Source organism: Pyrus communis, chromosome 15, assembly GCF_963583255.1.
Source record: "Pyrus communis chromosome 15, drPyrComm1.1, whole genome shotgun sequence".
In the NCBI taxonomy this organism is placed as follows: domain Eukaryota; kingdom Viridiplantae; phylum Streptophyta; class Magnoliopsida; order Rosales; family Rosaceae; genus Pyrus; species Pyrus communis.
In genome coordinates, this window is record NC_084817.1 from 18,208,231 (window position 1) to 18,227,538 (window position 19,308).

The following is a 19,308-nucleotide window of genomic DNA, read 5'->3' on the forward strand; positions in this document are numbered from 1 at the left end:
CAGCCTACTGACCGACTAGCGCCTAACGTCTTTTAGAACCTTGCTCAAAAATATGTTTTCTGAAACTCATAATTTGCTCCATTTGCCCTTTGAAATTTGATTTTGATCACTTACCCCCTAAAACTTCAAAGTCGCATCTATAAAGTGAAACTTTGCTCTACATTACCATAAATCTGTTAGTTTCTTATGTAGATTTAATTTGGATGTCATAGACTACTCAATTTTTTTTTTTTTTTTTCATCTTTTCAAATTATTTTAAATTTATTATTTTTTTATTGTTCAATATTAACACATAATAGAGATTTATAATCAAATTTATGCACATGTAGTAGTTTTATAGGTTCCACGTATGTTTTAGAAGGCGACTAAAAAAAAAAGTTCACAAATAAAAATGAAATGAATTTTGAATTTTGAAAAGTAAAATGATAATTTTAAAATGATAGATAGCAAAGTAAAATCAAAATAGCGTTAAGAGGGAGAAACTAAAAATAAGGCAATAATAATGTACTTGCCGTCGCTATCCATGCACAAGATTCTTCTCCTCCTTCCACTCCCAGCGCATTTTCTCTCTCCCACCTAATAAAAAACGCTCCTGTTTGTTTCTCGGGAAAATTCTACACACTCTGTTTTTCTCAACCGCCCAACTGAATTCCTCCCCCAATTCCAGGTAATCCCTTCGCTACCTCTCTCACTTTCGGTTTCGATTCAGTGCCCAATGCGGATTTCAGTTTATCTGTGAGTTTTCCGCAGTCGGAAATGGCGCAGTTTCAGAACGACGAGCTGGAGTACGTCGACGACTATTACGATGTCGTCGACTTTGATGACACCGACGCTTTTGCCGACAACCAGCTCCCGGGAGGCCACGATGCCGACTCGGACTTTGACGACGACGACGACTTCGATGAGGTCGTCTGCTCTGTTTCTTTGTAAAACTTTGGTAATGTTTTTTTTCCAGAAGAATTAAAAAATTTGGGGTTTTTGCAGAGCAAGGTGAAGACTGACACTTCAGCAATGGAAGCTCGAAATGGGAAGGACATCCAAGGGATTCCGTGGGAGAGGCTTAATTTTACCAGAGATAGGTACCGTGTGACCCGATTGAAGCAGTACAAGAACTACGAGAACCTCTCTCGGCCGCGCCAGGACCTTGAAAAGGTGTCGATTTTGTGCCATTCACTCTGTCTTTTGTGGAATTTGCATATGTTTTTGCTCTAGATTTTGATTAGATTAATTAGAATATGCTTGCTCGAATAATATAAAGAATTCCTTTTTGGTCTTAAAGACTTCACCTTTTGCATTATGTACCAAAATGATTGTTACCCATCATAGCATGGATACTATCCTCTATGTTTTTGCTCTAGGTTCTGATTAATTGGCTTTAGAATTGCATTGGTGCAGACCGGTGTAACCAAGTGGGCTAGATTAGCGTGATCCTTCTATTAGATTAATTAGAATATCGCTCGAATATATATATATATATAAAGAATGCCTTGTTGGTCTTAAAGAATTCATCTTTACTTCTATTTTGATGCTTCCCTTCATGTTTGTGAATCTTCTGCCTTGACAGGAGTGTTTGCCAGTAGAGATGGGGAAGACCTTCTATGACTTTCACTATAATACAAGGATTGTGAAGTCCACAATTGTGCATTTCCAGGTAGAGATTTTGTTCTTGCTTCTCTAAACTCTTTGGAAATAGTTTTTCAAGAAATTTGTTTTTGAGTTTGTTGGACGCCAGGACATAAGAGTCTTTTGTTGTTGAGTTTGTTTAAGTTTTCTTTTCTCAAAACTTCATCCATATGTGGTGTTGAAATATTTACATGACTTTCATCCACTGCGCAATCATATGCATAATTTAGTCCGTTCGCTACTATCAGTATTCATTGTTTCATGTAGTTCATTCGATCTTCCAAAAGTTATTGCTCGTCAAGATAATTTCCTCATTTTTGTCACTGAATATAGATGGCGTGTCGTGTGCATAAAACTTATGATCCTTTTGAATTTTGTGCCTTGTTGTTAGATATAAGCTTCTTTAATAGCTGTATTTTACTTTTAGTTATATGCATATCATTAATTCGTAGTTTTGCAGGTCTTACACAAATATGTTTTATCCTTTATGAAGGATATCTTAATTTATTTATCCTCTATGAAGGATATTTTAATTTATGATTGTCGTTATGTGCTCAACCATTCACTGGAAGGTATGGATTTCATATTGTAGAATAACAGTTGAATCAATAACTAATACTGTAGGCAATATGTCACCATCTTGTTCACAAATTTGCTGTGTTTTTTCCATTTACGGTTGTCATAGGTTCTTGTTAGGCAAACACTATAATAGAAATTAAGTTGTACATACCGGTTTTACACAAGCTAGAATAACAGCTGAATCAATAACTAACCCCTAATTTCTGTAAGATTAAGAGTAGTTGTGAACACTTGCACCTACAAGTCGCATACATTTTGAGGCTTGTGTTTCAGCTTTAGCTAAACTAGGCCTCTTAAATTGCTGGATCTTACATCGTTAACCACAGTTACACATAATCTTTCACATATTTTTGTAATCGGTTCACTTTAATTTTGTACCTTCTGAATTTTCCTGTATGCGATTTCTTTTGCATATCAGTTGCATTTTGATTTATGGTGGTACATATTTTGCTTCTGTTGACTGTTGAATATATATCACATTAACCCATCTGTTGCATTTAGGACTGCTATTTCTCTCTTTATTTCAGCTTTTACAGCAGGGTGGACATTAGAGCTGCTGGCGCGACGTTGTTAATATGGTATGATAGGAAGATATTTGAGCATTAAGAGGCCTCTTAATAAGTCAATGCGTTCTGGTCATGAGGGGGCCGATTAACACAGTTCTTGCTTTCTTGGACTTCGAATTTTATTAGAATTTTTGTGGCATCCAGGGCCTTCAAATTTGCTTGTTTTTGACATATTTTTTTAACTGTCACCTGAAGTATATGGTGGTGTGGTACATCTGCTCTTTTACTTATGGATATTTGTTCATGATACTGTCCGTCTTTTTGTGACCTTGAAATGCCATTGGATTGGTCATGATCATTTTATTGTTCAGCCTTATGTGTGCTCTATTCTTTGCTTTGAACATCGAAGAGTCGTCATGTTGTTCCATTTATATGTGCTTTATTCCTGGTTGGATGCATTTGTCTTGTACTGGCGTTATCATTTTAATCTCCAATTTCTGTGCCTCATGAAGTGGATGGATGTAGTCTTAGCAAAGTGGAATACTGACCAAATTCCTTCATCATGTATCTAAAAAATTGCATAGCATAAATAATCTCATCATCTCTTCAGGGCACTAGAGTCAACTTTTTCACTGCTTGTGCATCTAATTTTTTCATATAATCCTCTTGCAACGGTCTGGTACGAAACATTTTTTATTTTCGATTTCTTGGTTGGTGGTTTTCCCGGTCCATGAAAAGTAAAGACTATATTGCATGGTTTTTACATACTGGTCACTGACCTTAATGATTTTGGTTTTATAATTCTCTATTGTCTTATGGCTGCTTAAACCTTATATCTGTCGCAGCATTTTAACTGTTAGTTCATAATTGTCATCTAGCATGCGCAGACATATATTTGTTATAATCTTAGTTCTTGTTTTGGATTGTTGAATGTTGTTACTAAGTTACCTGTCAACTTGGTTTGTTTCTCCCCCCGCAGCTGAGGAATCTGTTATGGGCCACATCAAAGCACGATTTATACCTTATGCAGAACTTTTCAGTGATGCACTGGTCTTCTTTACTCAGGAGAGGCAAAGAAGTACTGAACGTAGCGAAACCAGTTGTGCCTACTGAGGTACGTAAAGGCTTGATCGATTGATCGCGCTTTATTGGAAAAAGGGCCAAAAGGCCATTCTAATGTCAAGGTTGTATATTCCCTCAGAAAAGACCTGGGTTGTTGGTTCGTCCACTCTCTAGAGTGCAAATAAGCACTATGGCTGTGAAGGAAAATTTATTGGTTGCTGGGGGATTCCAAGGTGAACTAATCTGCAAGGTATGGAAGTGCTCAAACAAATATTCCTTTGAGACTACTGAATCCATCATAGCCATTGTTTCTCTATTACTAACTCTTTTTTTTTCGTTTGTGCGGCCAGCACATTGATCAACCTGGAGTTGCTTTCTGCTCAAAATTAACCACAGATGAGAATGCCATCACAAATGCAGTGGACATTTTCCAAAACCCCACGTAAGTCATCCCGCCAGTATCTGATATAGGTTGTTTGCCTTGAAGACCTATAACTGAACTTTCCTTGTGCAGTGGTTCAATGAGGGTAATGACTGCAAACAATGATGCTCAAGTTAGAGTTTTTGATGTCCAGAATTTCACTTGCCTCAACTGCTTCTCATTCGATTGGTCCGTGAATGTGAGTACCCTCTTCTGAAACTGTTCCTTACGAGTGATTTGTCACTTTATATTTCTCATCTTAGCTTTTCTTGTTTATGATTGTTGGCAGAACACCTCTGTTAGTCCGGATGGTAAACTGGTTGCAGTACTCGGTGATAGCACGGACTGCTTGATTGGTGATGCTCAGTCTGGAAAAGTAAGTTGCATTGTCGCGGTGCGGCGTATTCATTTTGTGATTTATGCAAGTCATAAGCAAAGATGTGATGGTTTACCTACCTACTTGGCACAGGCTGTCGGAAGCCTCAAAGGTCATTTGGACTATTGCTTTTCCTCGGCGTGGCATCCGAACGGACAAATTTTGGCCACCGGGAATCAAGACACCACTTGCAGGTTATGGGACATAAGGAACCTCTCACAGTCCGTAGCCGTGTTAAAGGGAAGAATGGGAGCAATACGAGCCATAAAGTTCACTTCAGACGGTCGGTTCATGGCCATGGCTGAGCCGGCAGACTTTGTTCACATCCTCGATACCCAGTGTGGGTATGTCAAGGAACAAGAGATTGACCTGTTCGGTGAAATCGCCGGAATATCCTTTAGCCCGGACACAGAAGCTCTGTTTGTTGGGATCGCTGATCGGACATATGGTAGCGTGTTGGAGTTCGACAAGAGGCATCGTAACCAGTATCTGGAAGCAGTCTTCTAGTAAGAGTGCCTCCATGAAGTTGTTTCTTGAGCAAGCAGAAACGGAATAAAAGTAACTTCCGGGTTTTGTATTGCACATTTCAATCTCAAAATGTGGATTCATAAACGGTTCCTAGTTTAGTCAATCTTTCGTTCTTGCAATTCTTGGGCCATTGATATTTTGTGTTTTCGGCTGCACGGGAGCAAACCCGAAAACAAGGAAACCAAGACACGATCGTTCTAGGCCGAGCATTGGAAGTTTCGGTCTTTCAATGGATAAAAAAAGAGATACGTTTGAGTAGTTGGAATGTGTAATATGGCAGATTTTGAAACTTTGATGATCCGTTGAACAAAGTACAACAATTTCAAAACATGTGGATTATCCGAAGCGGCAGAAATACTCCGCTAATTTAATAAAAATTGATTTAGAATTCAGGAGATGGTTTGAAACAAATTTAATAAGAATTGATTAGTACACGGCTGTTGGTTTGAAGGTTTTAGCATTAGTTTAAGGACAGTTGAAGGTAGTTGGATTTAGAACGGTTGCCAAAACAGAAAACCATCTGCTAACAAAATTTTACGATGCTCCGGAGTATCAGTATGTGATCAAACTTCTCTAAACTAATATTAAATGGTGGCGCTTAGGCTCAAGATCTAGAAGATGCATCATCTTGACTTTATTTTCCCTTTCGTTGCAAAAGTGTCGAATGGAGGAAGGAAAAGTCCCAAGTTCAATTAGAGCATGTTTGAAACTGTTCTGAACAAACTTTTGGTCGTAGCTCGTAAGCACTCCTGTTGAAAGCGTCTCTAATACAAAAGCGTCGAAATTTTTACTGAAAATCCAAAGTGCTTCTTAAAGCAATTCTAGTCATTCTAAACTAGCACGCGAAGGAATTTGGTCCGTATTCAAAAATATGATGTTAAGGCTGCTGCGGCTTTTCTGTTTAGATATCCTTTAGGACAAACTAAATTGAGTTTTATAAGTTAAAGCCCGTGAGGCCACTCAATACTATGGTCTCATGGTATTTCTCTTCATTTTGAGAGGTTTTAGATTCAAATCTCGTGAATTACGAATTCGATATCAAAGCCATTGTGTGAGTTAGCTGATCTCTCCCTCTCTTTAGTGTAATATATCTTCGTGACTTTTCTATTTTTCATAAAACGGAGCTGCAGCTTAAATTGAGTTTGGTTGGGCCAAGAGTCTGGCCCTCTTGTTTTAGTTGGGCCACTAACAACATTTCACACCAAACCAAGTCAAATCTCAAGGGTGTGATGCGTAGTTAGGACCTTTTTTACAAGTACATCGTTTAAATATTAGAAAAAAGGATTTTCAATTACCAAAAAAAATAAAGAATTGGACGTACCAGGAGAATAATTTTGGTGCTGATGCTTTAGTATTTAATTTTTCTGTCTCTAAAACAAACAAGAGAGATGAGTCACTTGTAGAAGAAAAAAGAAAAAGAAAAGAAGATGCATGCATTTTTAGATTAAAAAAAAAGGCAAAAATATTTTTTTATTTTATTTTACTGTTCATGTCTTGTTCTTTGTCTGTAATCTGTATCATCTTTTTTTGACCTAAATAGGTGAGAAGAAACATGGGTAATTGTTTTTTTTTTTTTTTTTTGTTTTGTTTTTAATCTCATTAACTTGATATAGAATATGAGTGCTTAATTGAAAAATGGACACAAGGGCGACTCCCTAATCCAAAAGAGTGTATAAACATAAAATAAAGGGTGTTGTTATCCCACACCCTTTTTTATCTTTCATTCATCTCTTTGAATTTTTGACCGTCAGATCTAATAATTTGAAGATAATAAAAAAGTAGGAATTAACAAGAGGTGTCTGTAAGGTTGAGAAAAAAAATGTGTAGATAACATCACCCAACATAAAACCTGAAGGGATATGTGCCTATCTAACCTCAAAGGGATATATTTCAAGCACCTATTTAATGATCTAATTCAAAACCACAAATTTGACTGGAGAAATTATTGAATGGTACTAACGTAAACCCAAATTGTGTATAACGATCCAGTTCAGCAAGACAAATTTGGCCGAGCATTATTGTCAGGTACTAAAACATAGTCATGAGGTATAATTACCCTAAGCCCAAAATGTTATATAAAACAGATCCATATTTAACAAGCTTATGAATTTTTTAGAGAAAGTTTTATTCATTCGTAGATATAAGCATAAGCTCGTGGACAAGCTTTCTACAATGCCTTTTCAATCTTGCAAAAGCTAGACTCGTTGGATTCAGTTTCTTGGTCTTCGAGATTTGGCAACGATGGGCAGTTGGGAAGCCTTCCCAATTTTAGTAAAGTGCAAAGGTTTGGGGGAGGCTTTTCAAGAATGCCACTGGTCTTGGATTCCAAAATCGGCCAATATGGCAGCAGACTTTTTGGCGTCGCAGCAAAATAGGGAAGTATGTGATAATATATGGGTCAATAAACCCCCATCTTCTCTTGTGCATGTTTTGTGTAATGATGGTCTTCCATGTTCCCATTAAGTTCTAGTTGGTAGTGCGAGGAGTGACACTTTTAGCATCAGACGCGGTGTCGTTTGTAACTCCTTGCACAACTTCTTTATTGTTGTTGTAGTTGGCGTGCTTGCCTCAGGGTAGGCTTCTTTGTAATCTTTGGCATCTTTGCCCGGATAATATATTATCTTGTTCTCCCAAAAAAAAAAAAGCTACCAAACTTGTTCAACATGTAGTTTTATTTATTTAAATTTGGACCAACTATAAACCCTTATGACCTTCTATAGTTCGATATTAAAAACATATACGTGTATTCATACGTCATTTAGTAAACATAATTGATAGCTTAGTACTATTCTCGTGTATTGCTTGTCCATTACGTAACAGTGTTTCATTTATTCAAATTTGGACCAACTATAAACCCTTATGACTATATATTTCAACATTTAAAATATACACGTGTTCATATATCATTTATAACTTAGTATTATCACCGTGTATTGCACGCCATGCTCAATTCAAATCCAAGTCCAAGTGGGGTGAAGGAGAAAAATGACGAATGAGAATGAAAGGAGAAAGAGAAAGCATGAAGAAAATACAACACTTTTGGGGAATTCCATATGCTCACTTTTGGGCAACATTCCAACCATAGCACTAAAACCATTCATAGTTCTAACATTTTTGATATGTTAGCCATCATAACTCATAAATTTTCATGCTCACTATATATATTCAAACTTTGGAGTTGGGTTATACTGCTATGTCTCACTCAATTGTACAAAAATTATATAAGATCTAATCATTGCAAAATTTATTAAATTTCTATGTGTAAATATAACTGTTGATTTTCTGAACCACTCAGTGATACGTATCATGAAGAAAAAAAAAATCCAAACTCAATACTATTTTGCACCCCAAGGTTGGGAATTCACACTTTAAAAGCATGTATAGTAAAAAAGAGGCTTCAAGAAATAAGTAATGTCGATCGAAAGAGTCAAGAGTAATCATTGCAAAATTCATCAAATTTCTGTATGTAAATTTAATTGTTAATTTTTTGAACCACTCAGTGATACATACTATAAAAAATAAAAATCCAAACTCAGCACAATTTTGTACCCGCAAGGTTGGGCAATTCACACTTTAAAAGCATGGATAACAAAAAAGAAACTTCAAGAAATAAGCAATGTATGAGTCAAGATCAAATACTGTCGTGGAAAAGTTAAATTGGAGGACCCCCACCAAATCCTTTCATATATCTTTGGCTATAATGACATGAAAACCACTTTGAAAATGACAACATATATATCCCACCATCTATTACTTTGCTTTGCTTAGTCGCAAAACAAATTCAAATTCAATGGCCCTTGCCTTCCCCCATTCTTCTATGCTTGTACTTTCAAAGAAATCACAAAGCTGTTACCGACAGTCGTCTACATACGCGCATGTTTATCAACAATACATTATAAACGTCACATGCATTAACGGTTAAAATTTAAATATATGCATAAACGATCGACATTAATTTTGTTCAAGAAACCATTATGCATAATACATGAAATTACGAGAAGAAGCTATAATGGGTTTGATTAGGTTGAAACTTGTGACAAAAGGAGGTGGTGGTTGCACTTGTACTTTTCTTTAAGACTTAATGTAGTGGAAAGTTGTATAAGTGTGAACCAAATCTTTTGTTGGAATTCTTTGTGGCTCAGGTGGCTAAATTGAAACCTTAAATTTCATTCTATTTCTAGGCAGCTTAGTTTGAACAAGGTCAATAGATTTGGACGACCTAATTGATGCAAGTGATTCGGACGACCTAGTAGAACTCCAAAGAAGCATCTTTTCTCTACTTGGAATTTGGTTACATATATACAAGCACAAACTCTCATTTTATTAATCATTAGCTATTACTTCAAGTAATCAAATACACCCCTTCCCTTCTAGTGAAAATAAAGAGAGAAATGCTTAAGAGATTCTTATGGCGCGTTTACGTAACCGTAATGAAGGAATTGAATTTAGGAAGAGTTGTAATGAGGAGAAGTCGGAATCGGATTCCTGTTGAAGTTATTTATTTAAATGTTTTGGAATTGGAATAGAAATAACTCTAATTTCATAAAGCTGTTTACTAATTTAGCAGAATCGAAATATAAACAAGTATGATTACTAAAATGCCCTTGTCCCAAATCAAATATTTTATATACTTTTTTTTTTAATAAAATTTGATATAATATATAATAGTAAATTTTTTTTTATTTTATAAACACACTAAAATGCTTTAGTTTTTTTTTTAATTTTTAATTTAAGTATTTACTTAAACATTTAAATTTTCTCGCTCAAGTTGTAGTTTATTCTCTTCGGCATATGCATGGAGTTGTGCATAATATGAATGAGCATGGAAATATAAAAAAAAGTAAGGAGTTGTGCATAATTAAACTAGGGTTAATGGGTTTATAAAGGATAGTCTTGGAAATAAAATAAAAAGTAAGTGAGGGCATAAAGGGAACAAAAGTGTCATTTCGATTGCCCAAGCAATCAAGAATTGGATTACCACCTACATATAAGGAATCCAATTCCACCAATACAAGGAATTGAATTCCAAAATTTGTGTGGGCCCCACTGCTTTTTTGATTAATCAATGTTTAGTAAATACCGGAGTACTCCGTAATCGGAATTCAATTCTACATTTTCATTCCGATTATAGATACATAAACACGCCCTTAGTGAGACTTTCTATGGATTTTCTGTTATCTCATAGTTTAACATCAATTCTCATGAACATTGTAAAACAGGCAAACAAATTACGAAAAGTCTCACTTTTGAGAGAGTCCCCTTAGCATTTCTCAAACAAGGAATATGGTGATTTTGGTTTTGTTTTGTTTTGTTTTTTTTTTTTTTTTTTTTTTGTTTTGCAAAGTATTTTGTGCCCACAAATCTCAAAATTACTATATTCTTTTATCAATAAAAACTAAAAATAAAAGATTTTATAAAATATGAAAATGAAGAGATGGAGAAGGGAAAAACCCCCAATTATATTACAAGAATGCTACTAGCCTTGTTATTTGGACTTCTCCTTCTATTTTTCGTTCTCTTTTACGATCTTGTACATTTATAATGTTGCATGATGATCAAAATCGTCTATTTTTTAGGTCAATCTTTAAAAATCGGCTCTACACAAAATCGACCAAATAAAAAATTAGTTACTCATTCGATTAACGGTACCATAATTTCAGTATCTAATTAAAAACTTGGTTCGTCTATTAAATGACTTCAGATTTCTGTTTTTTTGTTTTTGTTTTTTTTGCATAAACGATGTTTAAAAGTAACTCAAATAATAAACGATTCTGATTATCTTACAACATTAAAATAAGAAAAAAAAATTTTAAAAGTTCAAATAAGAAAGTTGTTAGCATTTATTTTATCTTGAACCAGTGTTACATGATATCACGTGATATGCATGGAACCTTTCATGAAATCCTTTGCTGGACCGAAATTTGACAGGAATTTTAGTGAAGAAACGGTGCGCACAAGACTTTGAGAATAATTAATAGATTATTGACTTGACCGAAAAACAAATTGATTAGTGAATTAATAAATCGTGTTAAAAGGCTACTGCATTGAGTGCAAGAACCGTTGTGTGAGAGAGAAGACCCGCGAAACCGCGTTAAAAACGCTCCCATTGGGGGAGGGGCCTACTACTCTCACGCGTCTCTCTTTTCAGTTACTCTTCACGTTTTTTATTATTTTTTTCTTTTTCTTTTTTGAGGAATTAAACCTATATTTTTTTTAAAAAAAAAAACAAACAATGTTAAAAATGGTGAACTTCTTCTTACATCAATAAGCTAGTAATAATATGATTCAAATTTATCGTTGATGAGACTTGAACTTAAGGTTTTTTATTTATAAATGAAGATGAATACCACTAAACTGCAATATTGAGTGACAAACCTATAACTAAATGTGTGGAAAATATTTGGAGCTTGTGTTATTCAAGCTGAGGGATAATATTGGAGGCTTTGGACTCATATGTCCATATGGGAAATTAACTTTCATAGTGGAGTAAATTAATTAGATAAATGATTGATATGATGTAAATTTGGATCCATCCAATACTAAAAAGGAATAAAATAGCAATTGGTGTTATCTTTTTATCTAATATTATGATTTTTTTTTTTTAACAAATGATAACGTTGGTGTGTTAAATTGTTAATTGTTAAGAATAAAGGATCGTGATGATTGAAGATACATCATAATGTATAGACATGATCTACTACTACAATAAAGCCTCATTTGCTATCTAATACTATGATTCAAATATTAAGAAAAACATATAATTGCAAATACTAAGGGGGCCAATTCATAATTCTTTGGTTTGGTAACTGGAAATTAAAAGTTCCTTTTACAACTATTTTTAGTTTTTAATTTTCAGATAAATAAAGACAGAAAGCCAAATTTTGAAAACTCAAAAAAGTATTTTTTGTTGTAAGCATTACTAGTGTTTAAGTTTTAATTGTGTAAACTAAAGTATGGATTTAACATGGTCTGTTGTATGAGGCTCATGGAGAAATGTTAAGGAGACTGTTTCAAAAGTGAGACTTTCTATAAACTCTTTGTCATCTTATTTTTTTGCATAATGTTTTGTAATGTTAGTATAGAAATTGACGTTATATTATGAGGTATCGGAGAGTTCATGTATAGTCCCACTTTGAGAGTCTCCTTTACATTTCTTCAAGCGCATGTACTTACTGTAATCATTAAAGAACTCCTAAATCCTAGATAAAGCAATATAAATATGAGACAATGTGTGGGGAAAATAACAACACAAGAATTTTCTGAACTCCATTTTCCCTCTCAATTTCGTCTGGAACAACTTTCAGTTGTCTGTATTTAATTTTTTACATTAAAAATAAATAAAAGTAATCACCAACCGGTTTTTAGTTTTCAAATACCCACGGGCATGAGTAACCGCAGTTGCTCGTTCGTTTAAAATTCACGTTTACTGTCATGGATAACCGTTTAGATAAATATTCACGTTTATTGTTATGGGTAACAGTTTAAATAAATAAACAGTTATTGGTATAACCATTTACCCGTGAAATTTAAATAGGTGGTTATGAGTGTTACTTGCGGGTTATAACAAATACCCATTTTTCCATTTATCTTAATATATGTAAAATTTAAAAATACAAAAAAATCTAAAGCATAGTCGAAAGTCTAGTTTTGGAATATTTTGAAGCTTTGAAATTATCTAGTATTCAAGATAATGACTAACTTGAGTTTTTAGAAGTTTTAGGATTATTGGAATGGTATGAGAACTTAAAAGACTAAAATACAAAATGCATGCTAAATGTATCTATAAGTTAACAGTGTAATTGTTAGAAGAAGAAATTTATCACGAATTTTTCTTTTTTAATTTTCAAGTTGTTAAAAAAACATGTGGACTGGTGAAAAAATGGGTAAAAAAAGAGATAAATGGGTTAAAAAATAATAAACGGGTAAACGGCTACGATTAAATAGGTACACGGTTTATGGATATGGTTAATCATTTATAAATGGTTATGAGTACGAGTATAACTATTTAGATAATTATTCAAAAAGTAAACAGTTATGCATATATGAGCATAAACAATTGTAAATAATAATCGTTTTTACGCAACTATCATAACCATTGTCTATCTCTAATTATGCTCATTACAACTTTTTTTTCAATAAAGCAAGCAACATGAAGTTGATGACATCATTTTGATAAAAAGTAAATAAAACAAAATAAAAAGTTGATCACATCGTGTGGACTTAATTACCTAAAGAAGCGTGAATTAGACACTAAAAAGAATGATTTTGCTTGGAAAGTCAAAAGTTGGTTATTATGAGATATGATATTAGATAAGAATTAGTTGTAAAGTACTAGATCTTACCAAATTTACACTACATGCATTCCATAAAGTTACCAATTTCTCTTGTTAATAATTTGAACATCATCATCACCACCACTTTCTCTTTCCAGTGAATCAGTTTGTAAATGAAAAATAAAGATGAGTACAACGATTGTCGTGTACACAATGTATCATATTGATGACGATGGTAACTTTACGTTGTGTACGCAAGAATCATTATACTCATCTTTATTTTTCATTTACAAACCGATTCATTGAAAAGAGAAAATTTAAATCTCACATCTAAATTAACACATCCTGATCGAAATCAAGACGCACTATGCACATGGCTACGTCATCCTTGCATGACGGCCAGCATACCTTGATTTCGATCTGTATATATATATATATATATATATATATATATTATACAGGTTTTACGGCAAGGGATCTTAATCTTTGGCAACTCTAACAGATTATCACCATTGTAGAATTACCTTTAGTGTTGTATAATTAGTATTTGTCTTGCTAGACTGCACCTAGGCTACTTATGTTTTGATTGTGAATTCACACTTATTTCATCTTGCACCTTATCTCTTAGTATTCTAGTTAGTTTGGTTTTTATTTATTCGCATTTCTTATATTATTATTGCTTCTGCACTGTGCATATGGTTAAGTCACCCTCTCTTAGTACTCTAGTTAGTTTGGTTTTTATTTATTCGCATTTCTTATATTATTATTGCTTCTGCACTGTGCATATGGTTAAGTCACCCTCGCGCGACGGTCAGTTCGTTTTGATTTTAGTCGGAATGTGTCATAAATCTTGTTATGTCTAATAGATTAATCGAACAAAAAACTTAACAATATTATATTATTATTAAACCTTGACAAAAAACAAAACCCTAATCACAATTCAAATACAAAATAGAATTAAAAGAAAAGAAATAGGAAAAATATAATGCTTTACGTTGGAATTTGGAAGACTTGAAGACAAAGGCACAAGTCGGATGGATCCAAAAACATTGAGAAAAAATTATAAAATTTGGAGACTTATCAAGTCCTTTCAGCGATTCGGCGCAAACCTCTAATCTAGAAGCTTCATTTACCCAACAATTAAAAATAAAATGTTAAGGAAATTTTCACAAAAGTAAAACGTTTATAAATTCTTTATTACTTTATAGTTTAACGTTAATTTTTAGATAATATTATAAAATGTTAAAATATGAGATGGCTGTAAGTTCATGAAAAGTCTCACATTCAGAGAGTCGGCATTATTTTTTTTTAAATTATAAAATATTAAAATATAAGGTGGTTGTAAGTCCACAAAGAGTCTCATATTTAGAGAGTCAACGTTAGCATTTCTTTAATTAAAAAATCATGGCATCATGGAGAAGGATCGGGCTCCGGGTTCCGGGTTCCGGGTTCCGCCCGACATGCCGCAAGATTCATTGGTGATTCTCTCGACCCGATTTGGTCAACTATTACTATTGCAATTTAAATCATTAAAATGTGTAGCACGCCTGCGTTGTTTTGATACCACGCTTTTTGGTACAGCGTGAATATCACGTGCCATTAAAAAGTAAACGGTGTGGAAGCTTTAGTTGGTGATAAGGGGGTACGCGCTAGTGCACGTGGGTTAAGAGTAGTAGAGATTGAGCCTGGCGCCTGAATTGAAGAAGTTGTCCCACTCGCGTGGTGCGGCACGTGACATGTTGGGCTCCCACTCCAGTCTACGCCGTATTCTCCGCCATACTTGAACTGCGATAAATTATTTAGAGCTTATTTTATACACAACGTGGCGTGCTCTATGTTATATGATGGATGCGGGAGGAGAGAAATGAAAGGGTGGGATGGTTTCTTTGGGAAATAATATTTAATAAAGTTTTTTTTTTTTAAAAGAAAATAACTGATGGCACGTCACAATTATCTATCTTTTTCAGAAGTTATAGAGAATTTTATTCTACTTGTGATCACAACTAAGCAAACTCATCAACGACCTACGATGATTGGTCATGATGATCTTCTCCATTAGTTCTGGGTAGGATCCAAATCCACCGCAGAACTGCCATGGCCAAATTATCCTGGGCTAACCTATATAATATTCCTAGGCTAAGACACTGAGTTAACATTTTAATTTTTTTCGGTTTTGTTTAAGACGTGGGGACCAACTATAATTTAATGAGGGGTTTAAAAACTACGCGGTTAGCGAGTCTTGGCAGAATTGATTTTGGGCAACGCTACACATGCAGTCGTGAATATTTAGGATGCTAGTGTTAAATATAAGTTTTTTAGATAAAAATAAAGTTTAAAGAGCGCAAAAAAAAAGGTTTATTCACTTTGTGGGTTTGTTGTACATATTTTAACAGGTATTGGTGTATACTGAAGCAATCTGATGAATGATATAGAGAGAATTTGTCGAGTGATGTTGGCGTAACTTGTCAAGATATATCTAGCATGCATTACATCAAACATTTAATAGGCACACAAACGATCTATACTAAATATTGAAAGGATTCTTGGAACACCTCACATGTATATTTTGTAGACTCAGATGATCTTGGGACCGCTTTAGTCTCTTTTTTCGTCCGCCCTTAGCACATACCAAGTATGAAGTATAAGAACCACAAAACTGAACAAAAATTTCAATTTAATACAAGTGAAAACTAACGGCTCTTAAATATCTATTTACGAAAATCATTTGTCCAAGTACCCAAATGGATTAAATATTGTATTAATACATATATACACATACGTTAGTGAATTTGAAAGATAAATGTGAGCAGTCACACCTAAATAATTTCTATCTAACCATGGTTAGCAAACATCAAACCATTGATGTACCATGGTTAAGTTAAGAACTTGAAAACTCAAAGCTTCGTCCTTTTTTGTGCATTTTTACTCAGCATCCTCAAGTGATGGTAATGCTACCATTCTATTTATAGTATTGAATTAGTAAAAATTTTAAATTTTTTACATCTAACTGCTACATATATATTAAAATTTAAACTCATTTAATAATAATAAAAATAATAGTAACATTATCATCACTCGAAGATGATTATAAAAAAATATTCCCTTCTTATTCCACATTGTCACCTTGTTAATTAGGATAGCTCTTGATAGACGAAATAGAAAGGGACAGGCTCTCAACCATCAGATATCTGTAATCATGACGTCAAAGACCACTTTTTCGTGTCATCTGACCCTAACATCAACGGCTGTCATAGCTCCTTTAAGTCCTTGTCACTCCAACTAGGATTTGGTACGCGCATACCACTTTTTGTATGATTATTAATTAATAAAATTGTTATTGACACTTCAAAATTTTCATTTTACACTTTAAATTTTCTATATTTGGAAAGAAAAATACACTTGTGAGGAGCGTATATTGAGATTTTTGGAATGCCAATAACATTTTCCTTAATTAAATTATTAATCTTGAAGATTAGGTCGTCGAGCGGATTAGGGGTTTAATTAATTAGTCCATAAGATGAGTTTTTCATCAATATCTTGATCAAGGTTCTAAAAAACGTTCGGCACTAATCGGATGTCGGGTTGGAACTTAACGCCTAAGTGGTTGGGCCTAGGCGAATTAAGGGGTTTTAATAAATTTATTATATCATATAAATAAGAGTCTATTTATACTTAAAAAAGATACATAATTGTAGTAGATACATATATTGCAAAATATCTATAAATTATAAAGTACTAAACATATTGAGAACATGAGAAATAATCATATAATGAGTGTTTGTTTGAGTATTTAACAAATCTCTTACAAATTATTGAAAAAATAAAACGCAAAATGAAAGTTATCACTTCTTTGTATAAGTGAGAGTCGTGACTTAGACAGGTATCTAGGTAGGCACCTATGCACTCTTTTTTAATTTTCAAACGTTCGATGATTAATCGGAGTAATGACCAACCATCTAGCGCATAGACAACAAGAGACGGAAATTTTTAAAACAATGATTTTAATCGAGAGGCTTCCATTAATTGAAGAATGTGGGGGAATCTTAATCATCCAAAAATTGGTAACTAATACTATTAAGACAAATAATAGCTGCACTACTACTCTACACCATCACATTATATAATTGTACATGTTTTAAATAATAGTTGTCAAATTGTCAACCCTAAAATGGGGAGGAGTAGGTTTAGTGGCATTGTGTCAATCCAATTATTTTTGTGACCTAGCTTGTCATGCGGATGAGATTTTATAACATACTAACTATGTCAAACATAGTGGCTCGTGAGTGCATAGATCATTGCCGTCAGGAGATATGTTTCGAAACTTATTGTAATTAATGGTTGCTAATCACTTCTATCGGTATATTTAAGGTAGTATTGTTTTATCAATTATCAAGGGATGCTGATTAACGAGAGCTCTTACAGAGTTTATACTAGTTCTTTGTTGTTGGAATCAAATAATTAAAAAAAAGATAAATTACATAAAACTACTTCAATTATTGGATCATTAATAGTTTTATATCTTATCTTTAAAAAGTTTAAATGTCATACTTTATATTCGAATTTGTTGCAATGTCATACCTTCATTCAGTTGTCTGTCAATTTTTCTGTTAAATGCTGATGTAAAATAAAATAATAAATTACCCTAAAAAATAAAAATAAAAAAAATATATCTCAACCCCGACCATCCCTTCTCCCTCCCTCCCTCCCGCACATCCATCATTCCCTCACCCCCCCCCCCCCCCCCCGGGGACCCTCCCTCCCTTTCCTTTCTTCCCCTCCCTCCCTCCCTCCCTCCTGTGCACATCCATCATTCCCTCACCCCCCCCCCCCACCCGAGCCCAACTGCAACCCAGGAAAAAATGAAAAACCCATCTTCATCTTCCCCAACCCCCTTTCCTTGCAACCCACCCCTTATTTCCCCCTCCCGTCTTCCCCAAACCCACCATGCACCCATCCTCCACCTCCTCCTCCACACCCACCCTCTTCCCTACACTAATTTTATTTTTATTTTTATGAAAATGGTATATTTAAATTTCAATTGACAAGTGTGCCAAATCGTCGTGAATGTAATTTGGTAATTTAATTAATTGCAGGGAAGGGGGGTTGGGGAAGATGAAGATGATTTTTTATTTTTTATTTTTCCTGGGTTGCAGATTGGGCTCGGGTTGGGGGTGCGAGTGGAGAAAACGAGCCATCCTCCCCCACCTTGCCTGGGGTTTGGGGAAGACGGGAGGGGAAGAAAGGGGTGGGTTGCAAGGAAGGGGGATTGGGGAAGATGAAGATGAGTTTGGGGAAGACGAACTGGGGTTTGGGGAAGAAAGGAAAGGAAAGGGAGGGAGGGTCGGGGGGTGGGGTGAGGGAATGATGGATGTGCAGAGGAGGGAGGGAGGGGGGAGAAAGGCAGAGGGAGAATGGATAGTCGGGTTGAGAATTTTTTTTTAGGGTAATTTATTAATATTTTAATAGAAAATGGATTTCGTCTCAAACCAAGTCAGTATTTAACAGAAAAATTGACAGATAACTGACGGAAGGTATAACATTAAAACTTTTAAAAACGAGGTATGAAACTGTTAATAACCCAATAATTAATATAGTTTTATGTAATTTACCCTAAAAAAAAAATCAGGAGGCATAAACAAAAAGAAGAATTCACAAATCATTTCTCTTACGCAAATCATTAAAAATTGTTAAATGACAATTTATCATCATGCTCATATGGAACTATTGTTTAGAGTAATACACATCAAACAATCAATATAGAAGATTGATAAAGTTGACATATAGTTCAAATTCACATTCTTATCGAAAATGGATTCAAGATTTCGAGTTGATCAACAGTCAAGAACGACAATTTATGTTAATTTATTTTAATTTATAAGTAGGAATATTCGAATTAAAATGCATAAAAATGAACTCTTACCACAATCAACCAGTCTAAAT

General features: G+C 34.3%; 1 protein-coding gene across 2 annotated transcripts; it reads left to right on the plus strand.

The window, feature by feature from the left end:
• Positions 1–598: 598 nt before the first annotated feature.
• On the plus strand, positions 599–5,345 carry LOC137718196 (uncharacterized WD repeat-containing protein C2A9.03-like). 2 transcript variants are annotated; one of them, XM_068457697.1, is made up of 10 exons: positions 599–667; positions 751–906; positions 985–1,152; positions 1,565–1,651; positions 3,688–3,822; positions 3,910–4,020; positions 4,121–4,212; positions 4,285–4,390; positions 4,481–4,567; positions 4,661–5,343. In XM_068457697.1, exons 2-10 carry the CDS (start codon positions 757–759, stop codon positions 5,072–5,074), a joined length of 1,350 nt encoding a protein of 449 aa, XP_068313798.1. In that variant the 5' UTR covers positions 599–667; positions 751–756; the 3' UTR covers positions 5,075–5,343. The 2 variants fall into 2 exon arrangements, with proteins under 2 accessions (XP_068313798.1, XP_068313799.1); XM_068457698.1 differs by lacking the exons at positions 599–667; positions 751–906; positions 985–1,152; positions 1,565–1,651 and adding an exon at positions 1,675–2,780 and having other exon boundaries at positions 4,661–5,345.
• The last annotated feature ends 13,963 nt before the right edge of the window (positions 5,346–19,308 follow it).

Excerpts from the sequence above, each read along its gene's own strand:
- LOC137718196 (XM_068457697.1), top strand. The coding sequence starts at position 757 with ATGGCGCAGTTTCAGAACGACGAGCTGGAGTACGTCGACGACTATTAC. Across the intron at positions 4,021-4,120 it reads AAGGTGAACTAATCTGCAAG|CACATTGATCAACCTGGAGT; the intron begins GTATGGAAGTGC and ends TTGTGCGGCCAG. Across the intron at positions 4,391-4,480 it reads CATTCGATTGGTCCGTGAAT|AACACCTCTGTTAGTCCGGA; the intron begins GTGAGTACCCTC and ends GATTGTTGGCAG.